Here is a 25,296-nt window from a genome sequence, read left to right as displayed (position 1 = left end):
AATTTCAACTAATTGCACCGGTGTCAACCTATAAGAACTTACCCATTTTCAAAGTTCCATCACTGGGTGGCAGGGACATGGCTTGGCCGCCGTTATTTGCCGTTTGCTGGCGTTTCATGGTACGGTCTTCGTATCTGGTACCACTCTGGGATGCCATCGGACGGTTCAGCGTGTTGTTGGGTGAGTTTGGTGAATTGTCACTGTAGCTGCCTCCGTTGCTGCTGTTCACATTACGCGAGGCGATTGTTTTCGTCACAAAGTCCTGCTCCTTCCAGCCATGTTTCTTGTAGGTGTCTCTCAGCTCCTGATGTTGCCACATCGTGAACAGCAACTGGCCGGCAAACTTCAACACACGGGGAGTATATTTTAGCCGCTGTCGGGTCATGTTCATCAGCCGTTCAACTCCCCCGGCTTCCAGCAGCGAGCGAGCAAACTCGGCATTCTTTTTAATCACTTCATTGAGCGTGGCCAGCACGGCTGCAATTGTGTCGTCCGAGGTACCCTGATCACACTGTGGATTCCCCGAGGGTAACTTTTGGACCAAATCCCGCATCGCGTACTTTCCGATCAATTCTTTATTTCTTTGGTCAATAGCTAAATTCCGAAGGGCTGTCGCAACCGCACACACCACTCGGTCCACCTCCATCCGCAGCAGCTCCACTAGGATGGGAAGGCCCTTCTCCTTCCGTACGGTAGCGCGGATTTCTATACTCGGCTGCCAGTAGCAGGCAGCCAGGTTCTGCAACGCTCCGGCCGCTGCTTCCAATGTTTCCGGATTCGAGCAACTCTGCAGTAAGGCAAGATAGGAATGTACAACGTCGGGCTGCCACAGTTGCTCAGCTCCTGCAATTGAAAGCTTGATTGTAAACTGAAATTTTTATCAAAACCCTCTAACTTACCTTTATAATGTGCAGTATTTTTATAAGCCATCCTCGCCGGATCCCCGTTAGCTGTAGAGTGATCCTTCGGCTCGGCGGCCTGCTGGGCCGCAACTGCCGCCGCTTGCTGTTCTTTTTTCTTCTTACTCGCACCGAAGCAACCGAGGTTCTCACCTTTCGACGAGGCCGCACTCACTATAGCACTGCCGTGCGACCCATCCGCACTACTGTGGTGCGGGATGGGATTTTTGTCGTAGTTTGGATCTTCCACTTCCTGACAACGGTAGGAAAGATTTCGCAGTATACACACACAATTTTCCACAATTTTGTTTCCGATGTTGGACTTCTCGATCGCTATCCTTATCACGTACAGAAGGGAATCGACTAGGCCTTCGCATTCGCGCAGCTTTTTCCGCGCATACTCACCGGCCGAACTCACGTTTCGCAGGATTCCCGAGGCATTCCGAAATACCGTACTCCAGCAGGTTTCGCCCGGATTAGTGGGATCCCAGCCCGAGTGAGGGATGATAATGTACGATACGATTACTAGGATGGCATCATCGATGATGAATCGCTTCAGATCTTCGCAGGACGACATGTTCCAGATGATTCCGGTTACCAGCTCCTTGATGTCGGACTCAGAGGTTCTCCGAAGCAAATGAATGAGCGCCTGGATTCCACCGGCACTATTGATTGCACGCTTATTCTCGTCATTCTGACGACCGTATGAAAGATTCCGCAGAGCACCACAGGCATTTCGGTAAACGTCAGTGTGTTCATGGCCCAGTAGTTTGACCAGTGGAGGAACACCGCCCAGAGTTCGTGTTCGCTGCTTGTTCGGATCGTCCATATAGCAAAGATGCTGCAGGTATGCGGCGGCGTTGGCTTTGATGGCGTTGTTGGGATGACTAAGGAAACCGATTACTTCGGTTAGGTTCGGATCTCGCCATTTCATCTGACGTTGATCGTCTAGGTCGGGGCCATCAGGTGGCCCGTTGCCGGCAGATCGGTTATTTCCTCCCGGTGACGTTATGATGTGGTGCTGCAGAAAGACATGGTTGTGGATTTGCAGGTTCGACATGTGCTGCGGGAGATCGTCTTCAGCATCGTAGTAACAGGCACCTTCCGGGGGGACGATACCTCGTTGACCTGCACTGGCAGCCGCTTCGTAGGCAAGTTGTTTCGTAGCATACGTTGGTTCACCGGCCCCGGTTGGGTCCAGGTGGCCGTGGGAACTGATTGTTCCGTAGGGAGGAGTCGATACGTAACCGTACACCATAGCGGATGGATTATCCGGATAAAGTCTATCTACGGGGCCACCCGGGGACGGTGCTATGACGTACTCACCCATTTCATCGTACTGACCCTGTAGATAGCCCGGTGGAAGCAGATTTGCTGATGGATTGCCCATCTGAGGCACATTCATCGGAAGGGGTATCGAAGATTCGCTGTTTTCGCTCGAATTATGGGGCGTTGAACGGTCGTTTATCTGATACTCTCCGAGGTATGACTGTGGGTGGGGAGGGTGATGAACTCCAGATGGATCGTAGGCAGAATCTGCATACTGAGAGTAGTGTTCGTAGTCCTGATAGTGTGGCTGATACTGTCCCTTATCGTTCGGTCCTCCCATTCCCTTTACACCGGGTCCCTGAAGATGGGATTGTGATGCGGCAGCTGCCAGCTGCTCCTGCTGGTCCAGATGATTGTAGTTCATGTATTGCGACCTAGTCGTGTAGATTCCCATCGGCATCGACCCATAGTCGAGCGGTTGTCCATCGGGTCCCATATCGAGTGGCATTGCTACATAATCAAACGGCTGTCCATCCGGTCCTAACTGTTTTACCTCGCGCACGACCTTCGTTACGGTCGTGATTTGCTGTGTCGTTTGCTGTTTGTGAGTACGGGCGATTAGTTCATCCTCACTATGCATTGATGATGGTTATAATTCCAGTGTTCGATAATTACGTTTTCACACACGTAACACACCCTATAAACTAAACCTATATTGCACACAATGTAGCAGTAACTGAATGGAGTATACGCTTTGCGCTCACCCACTAATCAAACATCATCAATTCATCAAATGTTTCCCTTCTTCAAAGAGATACGCATCACCATCACTTAACTTTATTGCAGCATAAAAGAAACAAAACAAAAAGACATAAAAATCTGTCCCAAATATGCACTTTTACCGTAACCTTAATACCGACAGATAGTGACCCCGAAGCATTTGTCAACAACGAAATTCCTCTGTCAAGCACATCCTACTTCCGGTATCGGCACAATCACACTGTCGATGTCAGGCAGGCAGGCAGGCAACGCTAGGTATGTAGTTTTCTTCAGTCTTCCTTGCGATTCGAAACACTTTGTCTCAATTGACAATTTCGTTACTTGATAAGCGCCGCTTCCGGATAAATAAGTGCCACTATAATTAACCTATCGCTTCGTTCGCTGTGTTCGCCAACCACTCTTTTCTTCTTTCCGTTCACTTTACTCCGTTGAGAGATTGAGATGCGAGCAGCAAGGGATGGTTGGCCTCGAAGAAATCCACCCTTTTTCACCCGGAACGTGACGACTTCGGGAAACCGTTCTTTTTTGTCCGGTTACACAACCAACCTTGCAGTGCTACCTTGCCGCAAGGTACTTCACCGGCTATTGTATTGGTGTGTGTGTATGTGTCACAGTGCCAAGGAAAAGAATCGCATAGATTAGATGTGTTTTCGGCATCCACCGTTTGCCACACTATTCTGGATCGTCTTGTAGTCGGCGCCGTCGTCGTGGTTTGCCGTGGCTGTAATACACAGCGCGAATGCCTTGGGGTTGAGTCCTATCTATGGTAGGCCTCCATCACACACCTCCGCTCACCGAAGGGGAAGCAGCAGCCTATATTCCTAGCGGTGCGGAGTATTCTTCGTTGCGAAATCGTTGTTGGGAGAGGCTGGCTGGCTGGCTGGCTGACTAGCTGCCGGCTGCAGTTTTATATCCCTTCGGCGTTTTTACGATTTAGACGTTGTTCGTTGCCGGTAAACACGAACCAGGCGCTCGATTCGACCGGAAAGCTTATCAATTCAGACACTTCACTTCCAATAGGGAAGGGCAATGGCAAGGCAATCCGTCTGTATGGAAGAAAAAGAAAAGTAGAAAAAGAATCCATATAAGTATTTGCGCAGAAAGTGTGAATGTAGAAACGTTTATTTATTTTGATTGAAGAAAATCAAACAAATCGAGGACCATTGGGAACGGAGTCGAGTGCGTGAAGAAGATGATTGAATTAGCATGTAAGCACGGTTTAGTAATTTAGCTACAGCAAATACATTGTTGGATTGCTCCAATGCATTAGCAAAATCGAACATTTATTTTTGGAAAGAAATTGGCACACTAAGTCATAAATCACCAATCAATTGAGTTTAAATTCAACGGAACTGAAAGCGTCATTTGCTCTTTCCTTCGAATCACTCCACAATAAGTCCGGCACGCATATTGCCCTATTGTATTCAAATTCGTCATAGAAAAGCAGTAAATGTTGTAGAACTCAATCAGCTTCATTCCCATTGACCGGTAGCTGCACACACGAAACACACATCGTCCATAGTCCACATATTAACCGAACGGTGCGGTTCTGATGGTTGCGGGCCTTTCGTCCGGGTCAAACTGATACGATCGGCTACGGCTAGCTACAATAGCACACGATTCAAGCAGAGCACGCCGGCAGCATTTCAGGTTAAGTCATATTAAGCAAATAACCGTTTGCTCGTTGTTTGATCGGTAGCCAAACCTCGCTTGCGAAATGTGTCATTATGGGACAGAGCTGCGGTTCCGTTAGCGATGGAACGCCAACCACCGACCGTCAGTCCGGTACATTCTAGTACATAAAATTCCTTTTATGGGCGGAGGTGCGTGCCGCACAAATGTAATCAGCACAAATTAGAGAAATCGCACAAAGTAGTATAGGTATAGGTACTAACTTTCTGATCATTTTATGTCTTTGTGGCTCGTGTAAAAACAACCAACTATTTATTGATATTGATTGATATAAATATTTCTATTATACACCAAGAAAACAAAAAAAAATTTTTTTTCGAATTCCCTTAGTACTCAAATTGGGTATTTATACAGTAAATTCACTTTAAGATTCCTGGATGAGCAATATTGGTCGGATTCTGCCTATATTCGTATCACTGATGGACGCAGTCTTACGTCAAGGCCGTGTTCATGTGCCTAGGTAGATTCTGCTACTTTGTGATCAAATAGTCCTTGACATTTTCAATCATTCAATAGTTTGAAACGAAAATGGCAATTTACTGTAGTAGTTTTTTACGACTGCAGGAAATATCTCAAATATTTATTAAGAAACGACTGATAATATTTTTTTAAATAAATGAAGTACAGGTCGGACTCGATTATCCGAAGGTTCGATTATCCGGGGACTCGATTATCCGAAGGTTCGATTATCCGGGGGTTCGATTAGCCGTAATTCGATTATGCGGAAAAAATAACTCGATTATCCGAAAGCCATAATTATCGCTTTTTATATTTTAAAAAAAGTTTGAGAAAACAAGCCTTCCAGATTTGTTTTGCCAATCTTGATTTTTTAGTCAGTGACAGTAATAGATAGATGAAAACTACACCAATTTATTGGATAGGAAATATGCACACTTTAAGCAAACAATTCTTACGTTTGACAAATGCCAACTACGATCTACAACAGATGATGGTTTTGAATTCAATCCCACTATGTGGTCCATTTAATTCAATCCGTTTAAGTTTAATTAATTTTATTTACTCTTGTAAATGTACTGCATACAATAAGTAATAATAATCATGTTTTGGTTCAATTATCGATTAGAAAATTGAAAAAATATGGCTCAATCATCCAGAAATATCGATTATCCGTTGTGAAATTTTTTGCAGTATTCCGGATAATCGAGTCCGACCTGTATTGGAAAATACGCGTAGGAAATGTTTAAAGTTTTAAACTGTGTTTATTCTTAAGAAATCTGAAATTAAAGAAAGATGAAATTAAAGGAAAGAAATTTTTTCCGATTAAATTCCACTATTAATTTTATTCACGACAGATACGTATTTCGCCTACGACTTGCAGCCTTGCAGGGTTCATCAGTGTCTGTTTTCGAACCTAAATTAACCATAGCGACTTTACAGTTCATATAGGAGGTAAGTTAACTTAAACCTATTTTAAAACAACCAATCATCCTCTTAGACTAGTTAAAATAGGTTTCCTACTCTACTTTGTTTTAGGAGAACTTATGAAGAGGGCTGAAAGGCTTTTCTACTGCTCGTCTGCAAAACTTAGAAGATTATGAGATGTCTTAATGATGGTTTGCTTGTCTGCATGTCTGCTCTCGGAATAACATTTTTCAATTCGATGTTTAACCGTCCTTTGCTTTGAACCAACTGACATCCCAAACGAGTCCGATATTTCATACGCTATTCTGACGCGGAACCATTAAAGATCGTACGTATTACCGCTGGTTTCTTTAGAAAAAAACATCCTCCGCATTTCGTTTCACTGAATCATACGCCGCTTGAAGTCTACTAGCAGACGGAGATTTGCAAGTCAAATTCTAGAAATTTGTACAGGATTTATTGCAAACTGAAGATTTGATCCGTTGAGTAGCGCCCTTCTCGCAAGCTGCACTGGTATTTTCCAACATAGGATTCCTATGAGGGGTTCATAGAATTAACAGAATGCGGGATACAATTTTCTATGCCGTGTTGACCATAGCAGGGATAGACCTCAACAATTGCTGAATTCGAATCGATGGCCGTTTTTGTAAATCAGGTCTTCTTGCACTTGCAGCTGGACATGAAACCTTCCAACCAATCCTCCGGTAGTTTCTCCTCGGACTAACGCAATATGACATATAAATTGCGCAATACAGCTTTTCGCTTTCGACTTTTTACAGTAAGGCAAGGATATTCTTCATAGCAGCTTTGCTAGTTTTAATCGAACTCGCTGCTTTTCTCACCTCGCTTAAGGTTTGCGGAATTGCTCTATTATCCTTAATCTCTATCCTTTTTCCATCGATAGAAGTTAGTACGGTTTGATTTATAGGAGCTTCTCGGTTTATTACTCGGTTTATGTTTTGTGTCGTCTAATGTCCTTAATCCGTCCCTTCCTATTCCTCCTGTTTTCCTTCCTGTTCTCATCAGGTAAATGGGCAAGGCACAAATTCTCCATACAATTGTAACGAACGTGCCGCTCGAGCTACAAATGCTGATACCCTGATTCTCGATTTATAAGAGCTTCTTGTATCTTGCCCCCGCCTCCTGCACCCGAATGGCATTCTAGTGTTACTTACTTTAGTGGCAACGGTCCGTTACCGATCCTGCGCCGAACGAATTATGGTCCTCCAGTACCGTCAGTCCTGGGCAGCCGTTCTCCAATCCCCACGAACACCAGCTGAACGTGCATCGTCTTCGACAACACACACACACCGGGTGCGGGGTCTGCCTCGAAGTCTACGGCCTCTCCCGGGTTCTCTGCTGAAAATAGTTTTGGCTACTCTTTCATCGGGCATTCTGACCACGTGTCCAGCCCACCGCTGCCTGCCGCATTGCACTACCTTCACAATATCAGCATATTTGTATACTTGGTACAGCTCGTGATTCATGCGTCTGTGCCACACTCCATTTTCCATTTTGCCACCAAGTATAAATCGCAGAATTTTACGCTCAAAAACCCCAAGCACTCGCCGATCAGCTTCCTTTAGCGTCCATGATTCGTGTCCGTAAAGGGCCACCGGGAGGATTAATGTTTTGTAGAGCGCCAGTTTTGTGCGAATTTGCAAACTATGGGACTTCAGCTGGCTACGTAATCCGTAGAAAGCTTGATTTGCGGCTGCAACTCGTCGTTTCACTTCGCGGCTTACATCGTTGTCACATGTCACGAGTGTACCAAGGTATATAAATTCCTCCACTACTTCATATCGTTCCCCATCTAACTCCACCTCGCCATCAACACCACTTGGGCTCCCACGTTCCCTACCAGCAACCATGTACTTCGTTTTGGTGGTGTTAATGGTAAGTCTCAATCTCGCCGCTTCCCTTTTGAAGCGCCTGAAGGCCTCTTCCACTGCTCTAGGGTTGATTCCGATGATATCGACGTCATCCGCAAAACCAAGAAGCATGTGAGATTTTGTGATGATAATTCCATTCCTTTCCATGTGTGCTCTTCGTAATGCACCTTCCAAGGCAATGTTGAATAGCAGGTTAGAGAGTGCATCCCCTTGCTTCAGTCCATCCAACGTCACGAAAGCAGCTGAGGTCTCACCCGCTATTCTAACACATTATTTGGATCCGTCCAGCGTCGCACGAATCAGCGTAACTAGTTTCGTCGGAAAACTCATTTCGTTTAACTGAATCATACGCCGCTTTAAAGTCCACAAACAGATGGTGTGTCTGCAAGTTGTACTCCCGGAACTTGTCTAGCAACTGACGCAGGGTAAACATCTGATCCGTCGTGGAGCGACCCTCATGAAAACCAGCTTGGTACTCGCCGACGAAGGACTCCGCTAACGGTCTCAGTCTGCAGAACAGGATACGGGAAAGCACCTTGTAGGCAGAATTGAGCAATGTAATTCCTAGATAGTGTTTACACTCCAGTCGATGTCCCTTCTTGAAAATTGGGCAAATGAGGCCATCCAACCACTCCTCCGGCATTTGTTCTTCCTCCCAGATCCTGACAATGATCCGGTGGATTGCTTCATACAGCCGCTCGCTCCCCGCTTTTAGAAGTTCAGCCGAAATACCGTCCTTCCCAGCAGCCTTACCGTTTTTTAGCTCACTGATTGCCTTTTTAACCTCCTCCTGTGTTGGTGGCTCCACAGCTTGACCATCGCTTACAATTCCCATCCTGTCCCTGCTGATCTCGGCATTTACCTCTCCATTCTACAGTGTCTGAAAGTGCTCCTTCCACCTAGATGTTACCGCCGTTTTGTCGGTAAGCAGGTTGCGAGTTGTCACTATCATTGCACATGGCATGGCCAAATTTCTGCATCTCACCGTTTTATAGATACTCCGTGTGTCGTTGCTGGCGTATCGCTCCTCTGCGCCGGCGAGCACGTGCTCCTCGTACTCGCGTTTCTTTAGACGATGGATTCTTTTTTCCGCAGCTCTAGTCTCTCTGTACCTCCCTCTGTTTTGACGCGTTGCCGCAGTGCGCACGCTGTCTTCCACGCGTCGTGCCTACCACCTCTCTCGCAACTGTTTCGATGGCACCATGGATGTTCCTCCACAGCCCCTTCTACCTGCTGTTCTGCGATTCGTTGGTCAAGCTTCCAGGTCCCGAAAAAGACCGTACAACGATAACATCCGAAAAGTGTCGACCGTCAATCAAGACATGATCGATCTGAGAGCTAGAGTTTCCATTTGGATGCCTCCCGGTGTGTTTCCGAATATTCAAACGTGGAAAGTAAATGCTACAGATGGCCATTCTTCTGGTCGCGGCAAAATTTATGAGCTTTATGAGCACTTTGAAGTACAGCGGGGTATATTAACCTTTTTTTTTATGGACATTATCACTGCCACCAGTATTTTGATCAGCTAATGTTTATTCTGTATTCCGCATTTCTTTCTTTTTGCTTCTTGTTTCGTGCTTAAATGTCGGTGTTTTCCTCCTTTTTTCCTTTTATGATTTTTACTACTTTTCAACCAATCTCCAGGAAGTACAAAGGTTAGGACAGGTATAATTTGCCCTTGACAAGATGCTTCTTCCGCCCGTCCAGGTAGTAGAACTTTTAGAACTTGCTCTAGCAAGTGGCTTTATTGTTGATAAATGGTGAATTTAGTATGGATTACTTAGGAAGGATATGGAGAGTCTGACCCAATAAACACACGCTAAAGCCACTTAAGGGGGCATAGTACTTTTGCAATTTAAAGAAATCGAAATTTTTTTTGTTGATTATTTCGAAAGATTAATATTTTGACCATATGTGTTTCAAGTCATTTCGATGAATTCCAAAAATTGACAAAGTTACAGCTATTTGTACCGCGCATGTCTGGAGCGATTACACAGCGAATAAAAACTTCAACGTCGTTTTTCTCGAAACCAGGTTTTGAAAGTCGGTACCATAAATATCTCAAGAACGGCTGAAGCAATTCTCATGATCCTTTTTTTGTTTCAAAGCCAACAAAATTATCTAGTGTTTGACCCATCCTTTTTTCGATATTACAATTTTTGTATTTTTTAGAAATGTTTAAAGTCAATTTTTTCGACTGAAAACCTTACTTTTATGTTTGAATGTCTGCCATTTTGTTATGCGTTCGAATTTTAAAAAAAGGATGGGTCAAACACGAGATAATTTAATATTCTTTCATGTCGTTTTGGAATTTTTCAATTCGGATAAGCCCCCCAGCGCCAATCCATGGTACCGCAAATCATGTTTTTTTCGAATGATCATGTTCAAGGAGCCGTAGGGGAGAGGGGAAGAGGTTCACATATGCAAACAAAACTGCAAATATTAGTATAAAGTGCAATGTTTAGCAAGCAATAAACCCGAATCGATTCGCTTTTCGCGTTATCGAGAAAAAAATATTTGAAATAAGGCAAAAAATATGGTGTAAAAAGTACTATGCCCCCTTAACATCGAATAACCTGGGTTACAGGCTCCCCTTAACCTTAATCCATTTAAAGCTGTAATAAATACGTTGTTGATTAAACTTTTCACTATTTGAAAAGTATTTTAACTCACAGAAAGTTTTACGGTTTACCAATTCATGAGCATAGATCTAAACTAAAAGCAGAAATCATAGAATGGCTATTTTATTCGCAATTTTGACTTGTTTAAAGCGTTCGTTTATAATAGCTAATAGGTTGTTCTCAGCGGTGAAGAATTGGATATCGACAGATCAACAAGGTTTTTTCCAGCGCTAGCTAAACGAGACCAACTTGTGTGCGTTCACCATGGGTGTCATTAAGTTGATAAATGGGTTACCGAGCTGATTGCACATAGATATGATGAAGGCCTTCGTTCTTGTTGGTATTCACAAGAGATGGTGAGCGCCGCGGTGATACGTTAATCAGATGGATCCATGAATACTCGATCGAAGGTAAGCAGTACGTTAAGATAGATGGTGCATGCTCAGAACTTTAGTCTGTAATGTCCGAAGTACCGCAGGGTAATCATTTGGGACCATCTCCTACTGGTGAATATACAGCCTACCAATTTCAATAAACAGTGTTCTGGTATTAATTTGCTTGAAAATTTTTTGCCCTAGATTTATTTTTGAAGGTCTTCGATCTCGTTCGAATGTTTCACAACACAATTTGAGAAAATTAGATAACTTGATATTTTACACAAAGAAAATCATCTTAAAGTTCCCAGGACGAATTGGCTTTATATTTTATGCACGAATTCGTTCACCAAAACGCCATCCATGCGGTAATCTAAAATTCCCTTTAACCATTTCCAAGAAGCGGTACAACTTATCCGACTCCCAACACTTTTCAAACTGATAGCTTCAAACGTATATTAAATCGGTAATATTGCCACTTTATGAAAAAAAAAAGAATCCTTTCTGATTATACTGTCTCCGTTCGCTTCATGCTGCCGTCAGCTCACTAGCCGTGTGAGTTTGTCATTTGTGGTCTCCGTCTGACACATACACAATCGTGCCTTCGAGCCCGTCTGAGCAGAGAACAAAAGGGGACGGAAAATTGCAGCCGTGCTCTAATGATTAATTTATTATCGTTATTACTTTTGTGGCTGGTGTGTGGCACTTTCCATTTTGCTTCACAGCCCTCTCCGTACAGCTCCTTGCCAGCCGTTCAGTCCAGCAGGGGAGGGTGTTGGCTATATGTTTATCCTTTTTCCTGCTGGTGTTTCTGCTACTCGGACATCTCCGCCCGTAACTTCAGTCTGAACTGGAGTCGTTATTATAAAGGCTAGCGTAATCGAGCCGCGTGGTGCTCTGCTGCTTAAGGATTATGCACATGGTTGCGTCATTGACGATGATAGCAAAAAAAAAAGGGACAATAACTGTCTATCGTAAACTGTGAGATTGATATTGCCTACACTTTTATCACGTAATGAAAATTGCATTTGACGTGATTCGTGGCCTGGATGAGTCATCCTGACAAAATGATGGTAGTAAAATTTGCACAATGAAAAGTATATTGTGTTCCTTCGATAGCAGATATAGTTTTGGAATCAATTGAAATTTCCTTTAAAGCCAAATTTTGATATAAAAATAGATATCGATCAGTCACATACTGAATTCCATCATTTAGGGGTACATTTGCCGTTTGGTTTATTTATAGACGGGAAATAAAATAGACTAAAGAGGAGACTATGAAGTCTTTAACGGATTTCAAAATTATAGGTGTTGTAAAAATCACATCATAAAACAAGCCCGTTCTGTAGCTTCAACTAAAAATAGGGAGGCGTGCTAGAAACCTACAATATAGAACCTTCAATTAAGAGGAAATGTAAAACAAAGAACGAGAACATTCCAGCTGGTCTTATTGCACAAAAAGCTACCAACTTCTACTGTGAGCATGGGTTCATCGTTATCGCTATCATTATCAAGCGCAAAAACTTTTGTTTGTTCGTGTGCGTTCGCCTGCTGCTAGGAAAGAAGGATTTTGCACGCGAATAATTCTAACAAAGATAACAGTAAAGTGAAAGCCATTCTGCTATCTACGGGTTAACCTCAAAAATAGTGCCCGAGATTAAAAAATCAATTACAGCTGTTCCTGAGTTGCAAAAAGAGAAAAATAAGTCGAAAACCCACAGCAAGCACACATTTTGCATTGAATCAATTAATTAAATGAAATTACATAATCACATGAAAATGTGTCATTTCCAGAGCGTAATAAATCCCCCGGATGATTGCGAAATCACTTTTGTCTACGTTGCCACACATGGATGCACTTTCATGTACTGCTCTCGCTGACGAGATTGCACTCTGCATATTGCAAAAGGCAATCCGGATAGTACACAGTATCAGTAGGGCGATAATAAGTTTGAATAAAACAGGTGGAAACAATGTCCCTCTGGTTGGTTGGTTGGTTGGTTGGTTGGTTGGTTGGACGGATGGGCAATGGTCGTTCTGCATAATAGAAAAGACATAATGTTCATAGATATCCGAAAATGGTACCCACCCATTGTAAGAAAGCCCAAAGTAAGATATGCAGACAAAAGTGCAGAAGACACTGTGCCTGGCAATGGAGAGTCTTTTGTTGATTCTCAATACGTTTAATTTACTGAACGCTGCCGGGCGGTTGTACAATCTAATGATTTGGAATACATCCTTCTGGTTTTTCTTGACTAATAAATTGTTGTCCGGACCAATGGAAATGTACTATACAATTCCTATGGTACGAGTATCTTGTATAATGATAACAAGAATAAGTTCAAATCGGCATGCTTTTAATTTAATGCCGAGACTAGGTCGATAATCCTATTTACTCTACCGTTCGTTCATCCTTTTTCTATGCAGCCGGTCAAGCCAAAGGCTAGGATTCAAATATCATTAGATGCTGCTACATGCTGTACACATGTCACTTGAAACGGTTATTGTTATATGAGCTTCAAACAGTTCAGTTGATCTTGCTAAGGTAGTCCTTTTCGCCATTATTCACTGCAGCAGTTGGTTATATAGAGTTGACATAATTACTTCGGACACAGTACCGACAAGGACGACTGTCGCCAACACCTGAACACCTTATTTGAATGGCACTTTAAAGTTCATCGTTGTATTGGACCCGGCACTGCCTTCAACATCAGTAGATATTTGCCCATCTTGTCCCGTGACACAAAGCCGCCGTGTTATCCATTGTATCAACCGTAAAGCTCAAAGCTCTTTTACGAACATCCGATATTAATTATGTCCGAGCAATATCGACTATCTATTATTGTTTTCTGTCTTCATTTGTAAAGGCACAGGAGTTTTGTAGCGGATAATGTATCTTAGGTTAGAGCTGGGTGCATTGTTCTAACTGTTGTGATGTTTCCATAATAATATGAAGATTCTATTTTCTTAAAAAAAATTTACTTAGTGTCCATTGTGGTTTTCTAAGTAATTGGCTATCAGTTTTATACATCATTCTATTAGAAAGAATGTTTCAATAAAGAAATATTTTTTTATTTATTTCATTTTCAGTTGAATACTGGGTTCACATGATAAAATTGTAAATAAAACCAACAAACTAAAATGATCTAAGATTATGTGAACGACACTTACCGTCCAATAGAATGGGTTCTAACAAAAGTCAGTTAAGCAAAGAATTCTCGATGCGAGGCGTTCACATTAGTCTTTGCTAGAATCCAACCTTTTCTGTACAGACTAGATCCGTCCAGTGCAACCGTCAGTGTAAGAGCTCCGTACGAGCTACGGATGAAATTTCGACATCCAATTCAACACTTGGCAACGATTGCACACACACACCAATCATAGAACATGTTGATCAGCTTTTGTAATTCGATAAATTTTTGCCCCCTGATGGAATGAGAAACGCTTGAGGTACTCCAGAAGTCGAAAGACTTAGTGTTTCCCAGTGTCACAGAAAAACAACGGTTTTCAAGAAAGGAGTTTACCCACCAGGCCATAGCAGCAGAGTTACCTGAGCGTTACAGCTTGATTAGATCATTTGGATATGGGGCACCCTCGTTTCGGTATTACTCAAAATACTTTAAGCTATAAAATTGCTGAAATGAATATCGCTCTATCTTGTTTCGTTTTGCAGATAATTTCTGGATCTTGATTAATTTAAGGGTCAAAAAATAGCTTATGCCAAAAAAGCGGCATGCTAAATCAAGATTTTGTTGCAAACACGTAAATAGTCTAAAATCAACGACTACTGAGTAAATAAATTAGGTGGAATTAATTTGGCTTTCTGGACCATAGTGCAATGGTAGCACGTATCAGCCTAATCAATTTTGTTGGAAAACCATTCTCAAGCAGGATCAGCCAGAGCTTAACTTGTGCTTTAACTGAATCGTACACCGCCTTGAAGTCTATAAAAAAGGTGAGTCTGCAAATCATGATACTTAATGAAGGGTAAACCCCGTTTGTTGGGGCACTCACTTTAGTATAATTCCGAATATATAATTTTATTCGTCGCGAAAACGTTGGTTCTTTTGCTACAGCAACAAATCCCTTGCCAAATTACTTTTTTCGTTACCGTTTTGTTTCGCTTCCACCGACTCTAGTAATTTTCCAGATTTGGGAGGATGAAAAGCCACCGGAGGAATAGTTGGATGGAAGGAGTGTTTTGTCCCATCTACAAAAAACGATGATCGGCTTGACTGCTGCAACTATTGCGGCATAATGCTACCCAGGTAACCAATAAGCATTAACACGTTGTTGTATATTAACTTTCTGACTGCATAGGTGTTGTAAATTGGCATCCAAAATTCTATTCAAATTCTTCGTGTCGGTAATTAGCTGCAGTTACCAGTTAGCAGTAAAATAACCGTATATTTTGTCAAAATGGCATTTAGGTAGCATTTAAGGTGACTTAAGGGGACATAAACGACTAAAATTTTTGAAAAAGACATTGTTTTTTTATTTCAGATTTTGATTCTGCAGTCTTTTCCGCTTATTTTGATACTAAATTTGTAGTGATCCGACCACGGGAAGTGGCCGAAAAACGATCATACACATAAACATTCCAGTGCGGCGTGGAACAACTTCAGCGGAATAAAACGCCGCTCCTGCAAAACCACGATTTTCAAACTTTATGTACCTTTTTGTCGGAAATTACACAACATATTGGAACAAACTTTTTTTTATTTTGTTGGTAGTAGCTTGGCAAAGGCTTTTATAACTGAATCTTTTAAAAGCTTTTAAAAATCTGAAATAAAAAAATAATGATTTTTTCAAAATTTTTAGTCGTTCATATCCCCTTAAATGCTTATTGGGTTGCATTTGAATAGCATCGGTGATGCCTATCAACCGTCCAGTTAGCTTCGAGGTACAATGCTGGTCTGACAAGCCAGTCGTCATATGTTCGAATCCGGGCTAGGCGGTGCTTGCTAGATAGAGTCAGTAGGATCGTTACATTGGCCCCGTAATTTTCCTGTACTCTATACAGTCGGCTACGAAGTCTGTCGATAAAGAAGGGTAATGTCCAATGACGGTTTAAGCCCACGGCTTTGCTATTGGTGATACCTATTGGTTACCTGGGTAGTAAACACCGTCTCTCCCGGGTCGCCGGCGGTCACCGACAAGGCAAGCTTTCGTAGGGAATTACCAGACAGGCTTCATGGGGGCTTGCGCAACTGCGAACATAATTTTTTACAATTAGACAGATCTTACAGAAATGTTGGGAGCACAACGTGCCCACGCATACGATACAACACAAAGCAGCATACGATACAGTCAATCGAGACCAGCTAAGGCAGTTAATGCACGAACACGATTTTCCGGATAAATTGACGAGATCGACTGAAACGGAGCTGGGATTGGATCGAAGGATATGTTTCGTGTGCACCTGGAGACATTCATGTACAGCTCATGTATTTGGGATCGCTGGTGACCGCGGAAACCTAACACCAGTAAGGAAGTCCAGTAGCGCATTCAATGGGAAATTGGGCCTACTTTGCCCTTCCCAAAATCCTACGATCAAGAAGCATACGCCACCGTACGAAAGAGAAGATGTACGGACTTGAAACCGTGACGCTGCTTACGGAGGACATACGCGCCCTTGTCGTGTTCGAATGGAAAGTCCTACGGGCAATATTTGGCGGAGCACAAACAGAGAGCGGAGAGTGGCGGAGACGTATTAGTTACGAGCTACAGGCACTGCTTGGAGAGATTCCTATCGCACATGACCCGGACACGCCGTTAGGAAAAAGTTCTTTCCATAATTTTACCGGCATCAGGAACAGGGGACCTAATGTGCAAAATGGCTTGACCAGGTCGAAAAAGATTTGCGATTACGACTACGACGATGATCTTCTAATTTCCCGCTAAGGGTGCTGCATTCTGAATTAGGGTGGTCACAATTTTTTTTTCAAAATCTTTACTTTCGTTTAAAGTATAACTAAACTGATTTTAATGATTTGGTATCAAATAAAAGGTATGCTGAACAAGAACTGAATCTTGCAGTTTTTTTTCCTTTTTTTTGGGTTATCGAACTGTTCGTTTAATCTATACCTATAAAGAAGGATTTCTGTCTGTCTGTCCTGTGTTCCTTATAGAATCAAAAACTACTGAATCAATCGGCGTGAAAATTTGCATGTAGAGGTTTTTGGGGCCAGGAAAGGTTTTAGTGATGGTTAGAGACCCCTCCCCCCACTAAGATGGGGGGCTCCCATACAAATGAAACACAAATTTCTGCATAACTCGAGAACTAATCAAGCAAATAGAACCAAATTTGGCATGTGGGTGTTTTCGGTGACAAGAATTTATTCTAGGGTAATTTGAGACCCCTCCCCTCTTTATAAGGGGAATTATAACTCCTCTCCCCTTTAAGAGGGGGGGTTTCCATACAAATTTCCTCATAACTCGAGAACTAATCAAGCAAATGGAACCAAATTTGGCATGTGAAGGTTTTCGAGGGCAAGAAAATTTTCTATGTTGAATTAGGACCCCTCCTCACTTTAAGAGGGGGGGCTCCTGTACAAATGAAATACCAATTTCCTCATAACTCGAGAACTAATCAAGCAAATGGAACCAAATTTGGCATGTGTGTGTTTTTGAAGACAAAATTTTTTTCTATGATGAATTGGGACCCCTCCCCACTTTAAGAGGGGGGGGGGGCTCCTATACAAACTAAATACAAATTTCCTTATAACTCGAGAGCTAATCCAGCAAATGGAACCAAATTTGGCATGTAGGTGTTTTTGGAGGCAAGAATGTTTTCTATGATGAATAAGAACCTCTCCCTACTTTAGGAGGGGGGGCTCCTATACAAATGAAATACAAATTTCCTCATAACTCGAGAACTAATCAAGCAAATAGAACCAAATTTGGCATGTGGGTGTTTTCGGTGACAAGAATTTATTCTATGGTAAATTGAGACCCCTCCCTCTTTATAAGGGGAATTGTAACTCCTCTCCCCTTTAAGAGGGGGGGCTTCCATACAAATTTCCTCATAACTCGAGAACTAATCAAGCAAATGGAACCAACTTTGGCATGTGAAGGTTTTCGAGGGCAAGAAAATTTTCTACGGTGAATTAGGACCCCTCCCCACTCTAAGAGGGGGGGCTCCTGTACAAATGAAGTACAAATTTCCTCCTAACTCGAGAGCTAATCAAGCAAATAGAACAACATTTGGCATGTGGGTGTTTTTTTGGTGACAAGAATTTATTCTATGGTGAATTGAGACCCCTCCCCTCTTTATAAGAGGAATTATAACTCCTCTCCCCTTTAAGAGGGGGGACTTCCATACAAATTTCCTCATAACTCGAGAACTAATCAAGCAAATGCAACCAAATTTGGCATGTGAAGGTTTTCGAGAGCAAGAAAATTTTCTATGGTGAATTAGGACCCCTCCCCACTTTAAGAGGAGGGGCTCCTGTACAAATGAAATACAAATTTCCTCATAACTCGAGAACTAATCAAGCAAATTGAACCAAATTTGGCATGTGTGTTTTTGGAGACAATTTTTTTTTCAATGATGAATTGGGACCCCTCCCCACTTTAGGAGGGGGAGTCTTATACAAACGAAATACAAATTTCCTCATAACTCGAGAACTAATCCAGCAAATGGAACCAAATTTGGCGTGTAGGTGTTTTTGGAGGCAAGAATTTTTTCTGTGATGAATTAGGACCTCTTCCCACATTAGGAGGGGGGGCTCCAATACAAATAAAATACAAATTTCCCCATAACTCGAGAACTAATCAAGCAAATAGAACCAAATTCGGCATGTGGAGGTTTTTGGAGGCAAAAATATTTTCTACGGTGAATTAGGATCCTTCCACACTTCAAGAGGGGGGGCTTCTACACAAATTTTTTTTTCCTTTTTTTTCGGGTTATCCAACTGGTCGCTTAATAGCGTATAAAACTCTGCGCTGGGCCCTTTTGTGTTGTCAACAAAGTGTCAGGGAGACCTCAAACATCAGTTCTACCTGACGAGACAGGCACTGGCGCCCACTAAAACACAGGTAGAGCCCCAAGCATAGCCGTCACGCCTATACCCGCAGGCGGAGGCGTTTCGGCCCTACGCGGACTCCACGAACTGACTCTAAGATCTCTCTGCCAAAGGCCGGAATGTCATATTTTAAATATAATGATGATGATGACGATGATGATGATAATGATGATGATGACGATGATGATGATAATGATGATGATGAGAGGAAAAATAATAGATCGAATTTGTAAATGTGCTTTGGACTTTTTGTACCACTCGAGTTGCAATACGCGGTATAGTGAAAAAGTGGAGAATTCGTCAGCCCCGCCTGACACTGGTCTTCCCGCGCGCCCGCTTTTAGTTTTCCAACACAAACAACCACAAATGAACCAATAGATAAGACAAATTTCGGAGCAACTCGGATCAACTTATCAGGGCAAATTTAATCTTTCATCCCCTTCACAATGCATTCCCACGATACAAAGTAAATTGAGCGCAGCACAAGCTGGACGTTCGCGGTAGTCGACAGAAGCTTCAAAATATAGAGACTCGCCCGCTGAGACCAAAGTGCTGTAAAGCTCTGGGCTTAAACGTCTCTTTAAGACTCGACCCCTTCCCATAGACAGAGCCCGCGGGCAGCCATCAGAGCTCAGGACAGCCACGGGGCCAGTGCAAAAATCCTACTCTATCTAGCAGCACCGCCTAGCCGAAACTTGAACACGCGACACGAATTGACCTAATTTTCCCATCTGCTACCTAAGAAGTGCTATTACCCGTAATCATTACAGAGTGGTCCCTCGGCATCCAATCGGATCTGGTATCCCGCTTACATCCCCTTACTAACCCTAAGCCCCCGACCAACTGAATCAATCCGACATTTTTCGGAGATATTTGTGACAGTTGCTATAAATAGGGATGAATCCCAGAAAACTTCATCTATTGTCAGAGATCCCCATACTGGCCTTATTCTTAAACGGAATAAAAGCACTTTCTGAACAACGCAACAATCACATTTGGTAAATTTTTACCCCGAGTCCCACTTGAAATCACAAAAGTATTTTGATATATACCCACATTCAGAAGTAAACGTGACCGCTGTTCATTTACTGATTAGTTAAAAAGCCCTACACCACGACAAGGTTCAGTTTTATCGTAGGGATTTTCTACGGTGAATTAGGATCCTTCCACACTTCAAGAGGGGGGGCTTCTACACAAATGAAATACAAATTTCCTCATAATTCGAGAACTAATCAAGCAAATGGAACCATATTTGGCATGTGGGTGTTTTTGGAGGCAACCATTTTTCCCATGATGAATTAGGACTTCTTACCTTTTTAGGAGGGGGGGGCTCCCATTCAAACGAAATACAAATTTGCTCATAACTTTAGAACTAATCAAGCAAATGGAACCAAATTTGGCATGTGAGAGTTTTAGATGGCAGAATTTTTTTTCTGTGGTGTATTACGACCCCTTCCCTTTTAAGAGGGTGGGCTCCCATACAAATGAAATACAAATTTCCTTATAATTTGAGTACTAATCAAGCAAATGGAACCAAATTTAGCATGTAGGAGATTTTTGAGTCTTGAATTTATTTTATGATAGTTAGAGACCTCTCACCCCTGTGGTAGGGGGATATGGACTCTCATACAAATAAAACAGAAATTTTTGCGAAACTCAAAAACTAATCCAACTCGAGAAATTCGAGACTCTTCCATAAAACATTAATCAATAACAAGACCACAAAAACTATCTATAGTAACACTAGATCATTCAGGACGAGCCGGTCGCGAGTGTTGCCGGTGACCCGCCGTCGGAAGCGCCGCCCACTGGGGGGCTTGCAAAACTCGAGAAGTGACAAAGATCATCCGAGATTCATGATTTATGTACAACACAGGTTAATTTGTGGCAATACGAAGTTTGTCGGGTCAGCTAGTAGCGTATAAAACTCTTCGCTGGGCCCTTTTGTGATGTCAACAAAATCTCAGGGAGACATCAATCATCAGTTCTACTTGACGAGACAGGCAATGTCGCCCACTAAAACACAGGTGGAGCCCCAAGCATAGCCGACTCGCCTATACCCCGCGTTCCGGCCCTGCGCGGACTCCACGAACTGACTCTGAGATCTCTCTGCCAAAGGCCGGAATGTCATATTTTAAATAAAATGATGATAATGATGATGATGATGAGAAGAAAAATAATAGATCGAATTTATAAATGTGCCCTGGACATTTTGTACTACTTGAGTTGTAAAATGTAGTATAGTAAAGAAGTAGAAGATTCGTCAGCCCCACCAAACTATCACTATTGCTCACTATTAATTTTCAACACAAACAACCACAAACAAACCAATAGGAAAACAAATTTTGGACCGTTGGTGACTATCAGGGCTTATCAGGGCAATTTTTCATCTTACATCTCCCAGCATTTGAGCACTGTCCCAAGACAGGTCTACAAAGTAAATGGAGCGCAGCACAACTTGGACGTACGCGGTAGCCGACAGAAACTTTAAAATATAAAGTCGCACCCGCCTTCCAACCCTCGAGTCCAAAGAGCCAGTGCGGAGTAACTATAACGGGTCTCCGTCACCAAACCTCAAAAACCGACCACTAGAAATATTATTATTGTGAATTTAATGTATAAGAATTGACCTTAGCACCTCTATTATTACCCGTAATAATTGTAGAATGCTCCTTCGGCATCCAAACCAGGTATCCCGCTTACATATCCTTACTAACCCTAAGCCCCCAGCTAACTCAATCAAACCGGCAATTTTCCGAGATGTTTGTGACAGCTGTGATAGATAATTATGTGCCACAGGAACATTAATCTATTAATTATCAGAGATCCCATTACTGGCTTTATTCTTAAACGGAATAAAAGCACTTTCTTAACAACAAAACAATCACATTTGGTAAATTTTTATCCCGAGTCCCACTTGAAATCATAAAAGTATTTTGTTATATACCCACATTCAGAAGTAAACGTGACCGCTGTTCATTTACTGATTAGTTAAAAAGCCCTACACCACGTCAAGGTTCAGTTTTATCGTAGGGAAGAACTGAATCTTGTAGTTTCTTATAATCATAAAATCATTGAAAATATTCGTGTTCCCTATTCTCATGTCGTGCAGACTAAAGAGACCTCCAGTTTTATATTTTCTTGGAAAGCAGCGGGTTTTTTACACATTTTTTTAAGAATTCAGAAAGGAATAATTTGTAGTTTTTTAGATACTGTTTCTGAAGAAATAGTCTGAAGCATGGTGTTTTGGTTTCACCTACTAAATTCATCGTTACTGAAAACTGTTAATTTTGGAAAAGTTAATATATGATTACTATTAGTCTAAAACATATGGTCATAAAATGTGATCGGAATTAAGTTAGTAAGTTGTAACCCTTTTGGGTAATCATAAAAAACAAAATTTTGCCGAACTCAGTGCTATTTTTTAATTGTGTAGAAGCGCTTTATTACTAAGACTGGTCTAAACCTTTACTACTAGAAATGCGCTAGATTCGGTGTTTGAGGGAATTAAGATGATTTACACATAAAAAAATTACACACACCAGTATTAGATGACAAAGATGAATGAAAAATTTATGCCTTCATTGGCTCCACAGTCAGTATCGCATTAGCTATTATTGCTGAGTTGAAATCAACTCAACTCCAGTGAAAACTTTGTAATACTTCCATGCCGCAAAACCGCAAGAAAACATGAATCCTGTCACGTCGACACTGTTTCAGCGGTTTCCCTGACAATTGACACAAAAGTTCTACGCAATTTCAATCATAATGACGTAAAACTTTGCCAAACATAATAAGTCTCCGTATTTTCTACTGACAATCTGAACCACACAGCACAGCCGGTAGTGTTCCATTTTCCACTGAATATATACATCTCTATACTGAAATAATTTTATATTGTTTTCTTGTGTTCTTTATAAAACTCAACAAGTTGTCAGAACTGCGAACATAAGTCTGTTTTTTTCCCTCTGCCACTTTTTCTCGCCACGAAACTATTACTCCGGTAAACACTAGTGCAGAAGGTTCGCGTTTTCTGCTCCCCGGTATAACAACTGCTGCATGCAGCTGTACCGACCGAGTCTATACTCTGGCACTAGTTGAATGTAAATATGCCTTAATAAAGTTTTGTTCGATACTTTCGCGTGCGCTCTCTATCTGTCGCTATGTACAATGTTATCCCTTCGCAGGACGCTTTTTCCTGCCGAGTTCGGGCGGATTGTTTTTGCGGGCTTGGAAATTCAGAGCCGCCAAAAGCGAAAGCGCACTGATAAGAGTGCAACACAAACTGACGTTCAGTAGTCAGTTTCCCGACACCGTCTGCTAGGCTGCCGAAAAATGTGCTCTAGCTTATGAGCAGCAAAGCTTTTTTGATGGAAGCATGTCGGTCGGTCGGTCGGTAGTAGTCGCGCTACCAACCAACTAAATATAGGACGCCTATAATCCTGAATGACAGCAATGATTGTAAAAACAACCGTACGGCTGACGTGCTGTGATGTACGTTCAGGGACTCGCTGATCGTAGTACGGGAAATCGGAACATTCGGAACAAGGACGCAGCTGTAATTCTTTCTATAGAATTCCAGCAACAATGCGTTTGAACGAATCGCACCATGTTCGAATTTTTTTCATGCGTCGCCTAATAGATGTCCACGACGACGGAAAAAATCGCTGAACGAAAGCCCAACCGGGTGTCGTAGAAGCTTAACTGTTCAGTGGACCTCTTTTTTTTTTTGATACAGAAATAGGGGTGGAAACGGTTGCATTGATTCGAACACAAATTGTCGAAGCATTTGTTTTGAATTATGTCTAGAGGGAATTTTCGTCAGAGATGACATGACATGACCATATGTGATGAAAGGCAGGCTAAGTTCGAACCAATAAAACGCTCTGCAGCGTGATTAATGGTTGTTTTAAGTGCTAGAACTAATTCTGTAGCTTTCAATTATCAATCGTTGTGATGATGAACTCATCGAATCTCAAACTTCATCGAATCTTCAAAACGAACGAACTCATATATAGAGTTCATTAAATTAATCACAAGAAAGAAACAAGCCCATTCTCATAAATTTCATTGCTAAACAGGGTTGAAGTGCCTTGTGACTGAGTTAGAATATAAATTTGAACAAAAGAGGAAACATTTTGCTTATAATAATTCTTCCAGTCGGTTGACTTGTCAGAATTTAAGTCGGAGCCATTCTATTCAGAATGAAAAAAGAACGCATTAATTCCACCTCGTTAGATTTCACGCGTACCCCTGCATTCAGAGGGATAGGTCGACAGCACTGCTGCTGCAGTCATTTTGCGGTAACATTGGCCGCGCAAATTCGCTCGAGCCGTTCCGTCGATGATGGCCACGACTGCACGGCTGTTGCTAGCGTTATACATTTGATGATATTGTTATTACTATTGCCGATCTACCAGAGTTTGTGTTGTTTCAACTATACCACTCTCTCTGTAGTGCTTGTTGGCACGAAAATGATTGCTTTTATTTATTATCTTTTATCAACTGTTTATTTATTATTTATAGGCTGCGAATCGCGAAATTGATATAGCAAACGGCCTTACGTCGACGGGATGGTCTATCCGAAGCGAGCAGCTTTTCATCGCATCGGTTCGTGCGAAAATGCTGGTAGAGCAGACACCTCGTTCGCTATTTGCATTTCTTCTAACTCTTCCGATGCAGTTGAGTTTTAGTTAAAAATTACGTCACGGAAACTCTTTAAAATCCTTTTAAATAAAGCTGCTCTTTCGTTTCCACTTGTCTTTCTATGTGTGTTTAATGCTAAAAAAAATTTTACCAGACAAACCGTACCAATCTGTGATGGCGAAAAAAAACCGTTGTCAGATAAATATAATCTAGTCTCACAATGACCTGCCACCAGACCGCATCTCAGGGCAAACAAAATTATCAGCCCCGTTGAGACAGAAACGCCCCTTCGCTCACAGATCGTCCCCTCCGATTCCACTCTAGTAAATGTCTCCACTTCTGTTTGCAACTAACTGCTGCCAGCCACCCTTCCTTCCGAACGGCCGAGGGAAAGGAAAATCCTGAAAAATGTGACTTTGTGCGGGTATTTTCATGTGTACTCAGCCGGAGCCGGTCAGGAGACTACACAAATGTGTGCCACACATATAGTGTTACTCATCCGTGTTATGATCCAGCTGGACACCGTATAAGCACACGACGAACAAGTGTAATTTTTTCTCTTTCGATTTCGTTGCTATCTATTTAAGGACACAAAAGGTTTCGGGCTTCGCAACAAAAACCGGCTTTCCTTTCTCTCCGTGTTGACATTTCTTCGGGAACAATGTGTAACATCATGGCTTATCTCACTGTGCGCAGTTATTATGTGCGTTACG

At 42.2% G+C, this 25,296-nt stretch overlaps 1 protein-coding gene across 2 annotated transcripts in view; it reads right to left on the bottom strand.

Moving 5' to 3' along the window:
• The window catches only part of LOC128733490 (catenin delta-2), a 58,432-nt gene that overhangs the window by 7,986 nt on the left and 25,150 nt on the right, over positions 1–25,296 (bottom strand). For both annotated transcript variants that reach the window (XM_053827109.1, XM_053827111.1), the window contains exons 3-4: positions 900–3,994; positions 43–843 (exon numbers count right to left, since the gene is read on the bottom strand). In XM_053827109.1, the coding sequence (XP_053683084.1) occupies positions 43–843; positions 900–2,808 (2,710 nt within the window). In that variant the 5' untranslated portion in view covers positions 2,809–3,994. The remainder of the gene's footprint in view (positions 1–42; positions 844–899; positions 3,995–25,296) is intronic.

The sequence above is a fragment of the Sabethes cyaneus genome, chromosome 2 (assembly GCF_943734655.1).
Source record: "Sabethes cyaneus chromosome 2, idSabCyanKW18_F2, whole genome shotgun sequence".
NCBI classification, from domain to species: domain Eukaryota; kingdom Metazoa; phylum Arthropoda; class Insecta; order Diptera; family Culicidae; genus Sabethes; species Sabethes cyaneus.
This window is presented reverse-complemented; position numbering and strand designations above follow the sequence as displayed.